Source organism: Phaethon lepturus, unplaced genomic scaffold (genome assembly GCF_000687285.1).
Source record: "Phaethon lepturus isolate BGI_N335 unplaced genomic scaffold, ASM68728v1 scaffold38552, whole genome shotgun sequence".
NCBI lineage: Eukaryota > Metazoa > Chordata > Aves > Phaethontiformes > Phaethontidae > Phaethon > Phaethon lepturus.
The window spans coordinates 2,070-11,188 of NW_010526202.1; the positions used below are offsets into that span (position 1 = coordinate 2,070).

Here is a 9,119-nt window from a genome sequence, read left to right on the forward strand (position 1 = left end):
ATAATTTATGATACAATTATGTATCATCATACTTATCTCAGATTTTGCTGAAACAAATTATAAAATCTTTGTGTGTCCTATCTTGAAAATGGGATCCAAGAGCTGACAGCCTGTGAGCACAATTTTTAAATTAAATCCATAGAAAACCTTTACAGAAGCCAGTAAAATAATCATTCATTTAGTCATTACTGTTCCTCATTGTTTTTTCTTATGTAGACGTTTCTTTCATTGTCTGTTTGAAATCCATTTCGTCAACTTAATGGCAACTTTGTGACCTGTCAGCAGTTTTATGGAAATTAATACAAAATGCCAGTGTAAAAATGGAGTCTGTTACAATCCAATACATGTATAAGAACAAACAAGTTCTTAAATATTTTTTCCAGACTAGCTCTAGGAAAAGTTTAGGTTGGGTTACATTTTTTTCAATAGGCCCAGTTTTGTTTGCTTACCCAGCTTGAGTATCTGGTATCATTCATTCCACAGATCGTATCAGTCGCATTTACCACTACTAGTTTCTTTGTTCCTTTTTCAGAGCGAAGGATTGCCTTAAAGCCATCATGAAGAGAGTAAATCATAAAGTTCCCCATGTTGCTTTGCAGGCACTTACAGTGAGTAGACTATCACTGTTTTCAAAAAACTTTGTATTCTTTTATGTAATGCAGCATTAAATGTGTACTGATCAATTAATACCTTTATATATCTTCAGTAGAAGTCAGAGTGTGCATGCTGAACAGATTATTAAATTTGACTCTTTTTATGTGTGCTCTTATTTTGGATTATTTTCATTGTTGTCATACATTTTCACAATTGTATTTCTGTTGTCAGCTTTTAGGAGCCTGTGTATCAAACTGCGGAAAAATATTTCACTTAGAAGTGTGTTCTCGTGATTTTGCTAGTGAAGCTCGAAGTATAATAAATAAGGTAATTTTTTATAACCTCAAGTACTGGTGAGAATTATTTTGGTAACTTCTTTGCTTTGACTCAGCATAGAAAAGAATTGACAAAACTAATGTTCTAGTTAATATGCATTTTCTAGTTTTGGTGTAATTGCAGAAACTGCTGGCTGTTCATCTTATAACTGAAATTTGTGTAGTTTAATTTTTACTATGAAAATATAAGGTATTAAAGAAGTGACAGGCTGATAGTACCTAATCCAAATTATTACAAAATTACATGAGCATTTTTAATTAAAATCTGTGACTCTTTCTAAGCTCAATTAATTTGATAATTGTGAAGGTAACTTTTCTTAAAGAGAGTTTTTACTTGGTTTGAGTGAAATTCATGGGCCGAATTGCAAAGGGAAAACTCTGAGAAAGTTAAACTACATTTTTACAAGGAAAAGGATAAAATCTTCAGACAACTTTCTTAGTTTCCAGAGATTCTCAGAATGCTGAATGAGAAGGTAACCAAGAAAGGAAGACATAAATGGTTAGGGTCAAGCAGCTGATGGTATCTAAATCTGGATGTAATGAACTGAATAAGCAGAAACAGCTTTCCCCTAATAACCACTCCAGTTGAAGACAAAAATGGCTAATGGGTTAAGTCTTCAAATATATGGGAGGCCTGGAATCATCAGAGGTGGAGCAAAGCAATTAAGGAAACTAATAAAATTGCTGGGAAGCAAAATGAGTTCACAGCTCTTCTGTTTCTTGCTTTGTGTGGAAAAATAGGTCTTAAAGTCCTCCCCTTTTATTCTCATTAGCCGTGGTCCATTCTGAAATAGAACATTGACCTTCATGGTCTGACAGCACTTGTGGACGTAAAAACAAACCTTTAATCCCACTGAAGAATGGTCTACTAGAGTATAATTTATTTTGTTGTCAGCAAATACGTATGTTTTAACCCCATCCCGGGCCCACTTGGACGAATAATCTTCAGAGGGCAGATAAAATTGTGCTTTTTCCCTTTTCTGCAACAGAAAATTAGTTCAGACAAGTGTAACAAATGTCTTTGTGCTGATACTGAGACTATCAAGCTAGATCTTTTCTTTCAATTAAATGTGTACTTGAGCCAAAACTTGTCAACGTTCTTACTGTTCAGCATATGTTTGGATGTGAGGCGCAGGCTTACAATGTGATCTCAGCTACATTCAAATGAGAAAGCCCGGCGCGCCCTGCATTTATGCAGTCCCAGGCTCTTATCCAGACAAGCCAAGTGAAGCGATGTAGATGAGCCCAGCAAGCCCCAGATTCCGTATTTACCAGCAGGTATCCTGAGGTTAGTTTGGATGCTTTGGGTTTAAACTACAGTCTTTTCATCCACTGTCAACTGGTTTTTCCTGTAAAACCATAAAACTGGTTTTACACAACCAGAAAGTGTATGGAGTCTGTAGTGCTTTGGTTTGTTTTCTTGCGTAGTGTTGGCATGGCCTTCACATACTGCTCTGTTGAAGTGTTGGTCTTTTTGCTCCAAAACATTTTTTAAGACTATTGCAGGATTAACAGCAGTTGATGTTTAATGTGACTGAGGTATACTCTGAAGGGTATTCTTTAGCCATACAGTAGAGTAATACATGAGACTGACCTGCTTTTCTGAAGGTATATTACTACTTTGTGTTAGGTTGTTAGCACATAAAATTTGCAGCGTGGAATGAAATCAGTGGTCCTGTGAGGATTCAGAGTAGCCATAAATCCTGTGGATGAGAGTGGAGGAAGGGGAGCTTCTTGGAGGAGGAAGGTAGAGGCTTTTTCATGCAAGAGGCTAGAGAAGTGTGTGGCAGCCAGAGGAATTGCAGGCAGAGCATGAACAAGCAAATATCTTCCTGTACCAGACTGTGTCCCTGCACCTCAGTTCCTAATTCAGGACCTGATAGTATAAATTGTCCCATGAGCTGGGTGGCACTGTACCTAATGCAAAATGCGTAATTCCTTTTTGTGAGAGAATCTGGACCGAGACATACGTACACTCTTATGTATATACAGAGATGGTACTAAGATCAGGTTTTTGTGAGATCCTGTCACCTGAGAAGTCAGCAGGGAGAAATGTCTTCTGTCATCTAAGGAGAAGACAGCAGAGGTCAAAAAAGGTGGGGAAGCGGTCTTGTTTTGTAGGGGAAGACAATATCTTACATTAGACCAAAGTACACGGTTGGGAGGGGAATAACAATACAAAATAGAAGTAATGAAGAGAAAACTGAGGTAAAATGAAGGCTAACTAACATAGAGGTGAAGAAAAGTTGGGGTAAGTGTGGTAGATAGCCTGAATTTCTCCAAAACTATTGAGGTGGAAATGGCGAACATTTGAGAAGTCAGAAAGTTTGTCAATCTTTTTCCTTAACCATTCCGTAACCACCTAAAATTGACTCCACTAAAATAATGGCAGCATAGGTAGGTGAGCTGCCTGCAAGATCTAAGCTTGGGCTGTGCAGGAGAATTTGCCTCAGAGGATTGCTGTAAGGGTTGAAGGAGCCCTGATGTAAAATAACCAGTCATTTGGTAGAATCAGGGAAATTTGAACTACCTGCAGTCTGTTTCTGCATTGGGGTAATGGTGTTGGAAACTACGCCAGCTTTCCAATGAAAGGATGATGCTCCAGAAGCTAAGCATGCTGTCTTGTAATATCGGAATCAGTGTATAAGAGACCATATATTCTCAACTCTGTTTTCCAGATTTTCTTAATCAAGCCAATTATTAATTATTAAGGATATTTATAGTAAAATGGTTTTGGTAACAAAGGTTTACTGAGAGGCAATAACTGTTTCTGTTCATTTTGAGGCACAAGCATCCCTTTCTATGCATTTTGTCTTCTAGGCTCATCCAAAAGTATGTGAAAAGCTAAAAACTCTGATGGTGGAGTGGTCTGAAGAATTTCAGAAAGACCCACAGTGTAGCTTAATATCTGCAACTATTAAATCTTTAAAAGAAGAAGGTGTAACTTTTCCTGCAGCTGGATCACAGGTAAAAGCTGATTTGGGATACATGGTACTGTTGGGTTCACTGTTCCTGGCAGTGAACAAAATGGAAAGCTGTCCAAATGATACATTTTCTGCTTTTGATCAGAGGAGAATAGGATCCTTGTTCTAGTTTAGTTGCCTCCTTATGCTGAGGTTCACTTCTATTCATTCTGCCTTTTTGTGTCCTTGCCTTCCTAAGAAAAATAAGAACAGACTAAAGGCTATTTCATGATGCCTTTATGAGTTGTTTCGTTTTAGATCCTTCTTTTCCTCCGATCATTTTTAGAGCTTCGTTGAGCTGTCACCAACAAGCAATTGAAGCAATTCTACACCCACACTTTGTAGTTGGTGCTTCATGGTTCTAATTGCTGACTTGCAGCACATAACTTCATTTTTTTTTCACAGAGTTTCACAAAACAAAGGGCAATATCTGGAATTGGGACACTTTTGAGGATGATCTGTGCTATGCTTTCCTTTTCTGAGTCCCCATTTCTTGTTCATGCAGTTACCTGTCCATGTCAGGAATTGTCCTGGCCCTGCAGTAGGTGGGGTACTCTAATCCCTAACCTTACCCTTTGTATTTTACTTCTGGTGGTGTGTTATGACTAATCTCCTATCTGACAGATAGGATGACAGCTGTTTTTTTCCTGTGCTTTATTATTGATGCTTCCAGATATTTTCATGTTAATCATGAGTCAGGTGAAGATCAGTCCTGAAAATGAGAACTGCAGCTTCTATTACGTATTCCTTACATGAAGTTTACTTTTCTCTGTATTAAACACAGAGGGTTTTTTTACTTTTACAATCTTTCCTTCCTCCACAAAGATGTTTTCACTTCTAAATCTAGCATATGTGTTAAAACATATGGCAGAAACATGGAAGATCTAGAGTACTGGCAAACAACTATGCTTCCTTTCCTACAACTACATATAAAATGACATCTTGATGTTTTTACCTCATACAGTTCACTTTAAACAAGCAAAGCTGAGGTTTATTATTATTTGGTACGCTTGTACAGAATTGTTTTCTAGGAGCATTGGTAAGTCCTAGACATGGCTAGTGTCTGAAATGAGGTTCTTCATTCCTGGTATGTGCGGGAAGACTTCCTTGTCGGAATGAAAGCTTAAGGATTTCACTATGCTGTTGTGGAGACTGGTATTATTTAGGTCAGCAGCTTCCAACTTGATGTGCATTTGCTTTTCCTTCCCGTTGTCCTACCAGCAGAGATACAGAGTGGCTTTTTGCTCTGATACGGAGAGAGATCTCCCTTTTCAGCGCGTCCAGATGCTGCTTAATAACTTGGGTCTTTGCAGATGTAGGACTCCAAAAAGCTTTTCTTCCCTTTTGAAGGGAGGGGTGGAGGACTGGCAGACAAAGGTGGAAAGAGCAGTCATTTAAATGAGTAGTCTCACTTCATTAAATGAGACTACAATAATCATTTAAATGAGATCCATTATTTAAATTAGATCTGATTATTTGTTTTCCTTTGTTCCTTGCTGAAAACAAAGTAAAACCCAGCTGAGATTCTGAAGAGTAGTATTTTTTTCTTCAAGAAGGTCATTCTGATTCAGTAATGAAGTGCTACAGTAAGGCAGCTAACCAGAAAAGACTTACTATTAATTTTTTTAAAGCATATCATTACAGAGCTTTCTTTTTCCTTCGTAACCTGAGCTTATTTTGTTGTTAATACATTTGCAGGCTACCACAAATGCTGCTAAGAGTGGTTCATCATTAAGTAAAAACAAAGAAGATGAAGATATAGCTAAAGGTAAATTGGTAGTCACAGCCTTGGGTTAGATTTGTGCTCTGGAAGTTTTGTTAAAATGCACGGAAATAGGAAGTTGTACTCTCTTCTGCTGCACAGAATTCAAAGCAAGGGCACAGCAGGTTGGGAATTAGTATACGTATCATTCAAGGTGTTCTCCTCATGGGTGAGGATTTGGGGTAAGATATATTCTTCCCCACCACATAGCCTTTAGCCTTGTTTTGTGACTGCTTTCTCTCCAGAGAGCCTGGTCTTTTTCCTTCTGTACCCACATGTTTTATTTGAGCCTGGATCTTGATACTTTAAAAAAAATCAGAACATTTAAATGTTTTATTCTTTGTCCTCTTTCTTGGATATATTTACTGTTGTTCAGATGTCATAGTGAAGAATTTATCAGTATTTCTGATCATGCTAATGATGCTACTGACGTTAGTAGTGTGTGCGTTGCTTCTAGTGGGCTGTACCATGACAAGCAGAGGGTTTTTTAAGTGTTTCATAACTTCTGTGTGATTACATCTTGTCTTTTAATCCTGTTGCAGGGCAGAGTAAAGCTGTTGAAATGTGAAATATGGCTAGTAGTTTGGAGAAAAGATTTTAAACTTGAAATATTAGAGAAGCAGATACAGGCCATATTTATAATACAGCAATAAATAGGTTTGGTTTTTTTATACAAAGGCAGTTTGCTTTCCTAATACAGGGATAAAATATACAAATTCTTTTTTTTCCCCCCCTCCCCTAATTGTAGCTATCGAATTGTCTTTGCAAGAGCAGAAACAGCACCAAATGGAAACTAAATCCTTGTACCCATCTGCAGAAATTCAGCAAAACAATCAGAACTCAAGGAAGGTGCGAGCTCTGTATGACTTTGAAGCCGTCGAGGACAATGAGCTCACCTTTAAAAGTGGAGAAATTATTTTTGTTTTGGATGACAGGTATAATATAATCCGATGAAGGTGCCTTTATTCCACAACTGTTGTTGTCTTAGGATAGCAAATTTTTCCTCTGATGCTTTTTTCCCCACAGAAATGTGTATTGTCGCTCTGGCCTCCTTCTATCTTTATCCCTTTATCTTCCATTATTCTTTCTGTAACCCAAGTTTTTGACCTCAAGACATTTTTGGTGCAGGGGCATCCTTACCATATTACATTGGGTATTTCATTCTGTGGTGCAGGTCCCAGTTGTTTGTAGTTTTTAAGATAAATGTTAGTTGGTAATACAGGTTGTAAGAATACACAATACACATTACAGCGCTAAATTCCAGCTAGTTCCAGAAATTGTTAAATCTCTGGCTATCAAGTATCACTTTGTTAAGAATAAAACTAAGTTTTATTTTTTCCTTATTTCTTATTTTCTTAAGGAAAAAATACTTAAGTTAATTATTGTTGATACTGTCCAATCAATCTAAAGAATTGAAGAGTTGTGTTTAAATTTTTGAGTGATTGCTACTGAATGATTTTACTTCCCCTGATCCCTCCTCTCCTCCCCACCCCTCTGCCCCAGCTCCTCTCTTAGGCTTTGCTGTTAATCTCTACAAATGTTCTCCTTTGCCTTTGTTATTGGATACACAGGGAAACAGTGTATTGGATATCACAGGTTTTCTGTCAAAAGCCCAAAATATGTTGCTGACGGTAAGTGTTAGTGTTCAGAGTTTTGTAATACATCTTTATTTCCCCAGTGACACCAATTGGTGGAAAGGTGAAAATCATAGAGGAGTAGGACTGTTTCCATCTAATTTTGTGTCTTCTGACTTAAATGTGGAACCTGAGGCAGGTAAGTTAGCTACTAAAGCTGACAGATTATTTTAGAAAGGTGGCCTTTATGGTAGAACCACTAATTAGCCCATCAGCAAAATAATTTTCTGAAATCAGCCCAAGGAAAGAATTGAGAGAGAAATCCTGCCCTTGTTTCAAACAAGCAAGCAAGCATATAGCTTGCTGTAGCTCACTTCAACGATTTCCATCTTCCAATTCTCTTCTAAGTTGTTAACCTTTTTCCTATTACAGAAATTCAGTTCTTTGTCAGTAACATACTACGTATGAATCTAGTAACTTACCATTTAAAATGTCAAAGCCTCTTTTCAGACATCAGACGCTGTGTAGAATAACATTCATACCCCTGTCAGTGGCTTGTAAGAATCACATGGTTAGCTTTATTCATGCCCATGATACCAAAATAAATCTTAACACTTACGACTTGGATGAAAGTGACTGTATGTGTGTTGGAGGTGGTTTTAGATGCTAATATGACTCAAGAGTCTGTCCCTTGCTGGGCCTAGGTTCATAATCAGGCTAACAGCCCAAAGGAAGCAGCTTGTCAGAACATTATCTAAGCAAACCCATTTTCCCTTCTCCAGCAACTAGGTGCACCACTGCTTAAAGTACTTATTCAAATTTCTTTCTTATTTAAAGAACTGATGGCAAGCAAGGAGCAAATGCATGTTTTAAATTAGCGTAGTAACACAGCTGCAGAAGAGAAACTAATGTTTGTTCTTTCAGCAACTGTGGATAAAAATTCTGTTCCTGAGGATACTACAGAAGAAATTAAGAAGGCAGAACCTGAGCCAGTTTATATAGATGAGGTATGCAGTCACTTTCAATATAAAAAAAATTGCTGAGATTTTACATTGGTTGAAATATTACTTTGTCACGGAATGTTAGCAGAAAACTCTTTTTATATAAAGAACTTTTTTTTTTTAATTTTAAAATCAAAACAGTATCTGCCATGCTTTAGAAATAACTTTTTAATCTTCTCTTCACCTTTCAGGATAAGATGGATAAAACACTGCAGGTACTTCAGAGTATAGATCCTACAGACTTAAAGCTTGATTCTCCAGATCTTCTAGACTCAGAAGGTACTTTGAGCACTAAGTTTGCTAGTTTTTGAATTTTTCCTCACAATTACCTTTTGTGGATTGAGCTGGCAATTCCTTTGAGTTTATTTTAAGCTTAGAGAAACTGTGGTCCATTCTAATAGTGTGCCATAGAATAGCTTATTTCACAGGGGGAGCAAGGGACTATATGTATAACTCTACATTTTCTAATAGTTGCCAAGCCAACTCCATGTTTAACAGAGTAATTTGCATAACTTCCAGCTAGTGTGCAATGCCTGATCTTTGCAAGATCTGTCTACCTATCAAACCTCTGCTTGAAATAAGTAATTAATTTTGTGTCAAAATTTCTCAGAAATACTGCTGGCTAGGAGGGGAGTTCACTTAAGAGCCAGTTAGTTCAAGGTGTGTAGTAAGAATTGAGCATACATTAAAAAAGGAGAGTTCCTAGAATGGAAAAAGTGAAGGTAAAGGAAGCTGTACAGTACAGCAGATCCAGATAGATTCATAGGCAGTCTAGACTGGATATTCCAGTAGGAGATGAAAGTCATAGATCTCACACAGCGCAAGCAGAAATGCAAAATTTTCCATGTGTTTCATCAATACTCTTTTGTTTCAGAGGGTAGAGGGAAAGA

At 37.4% G+C, this 9,119-nt stretch overlaps 1 protein-coding gene across 1 annotated transcript in view; it reads left to right on the top strand.

Annotated features, from left to right (window-relative positions):
* Nucleotides 1-532: 532 nt before the first annotated feature.
* The window catches only part of STAM2 (signal transducing adaptor molecule (SH3 domain and ITAM motif) 2), a gene marked incomplete at its 5' end in the record, with an annotated part of 12,024 nt that continues 3,437 nt past the window's right edge, over nt 533-9,119 (top strand). Inside the window, 8 exons of the mRNA XM_010282996.1 lie at nt 533-608; nt 826-921; nt 3,750-3,896; nt 5,591-5,660; nt 6,403-6,589; nt 7,333-7,427; nt 8,153-8,235; nt 8,421-8,508. Coding sequence (XP_010281298.1) covers nt 533-608; nt 826-921; nt 3,750-3,896; nt 5,591-5,660; nt 6,403-6,589; nt 7,333-7,427; nt 8,153-8,235; nt 8,421-8,508 — 842 coding nt within the window. The remainder of the gene's footprint in view (nt 609-825; nt 922-3,749; nt 3,897-5,590; nt 5,661-6,402; nt 6,590-7,332; nt 7,428-8,152; nt 8,236-8,420; nt 8,509-9,119) is intronic.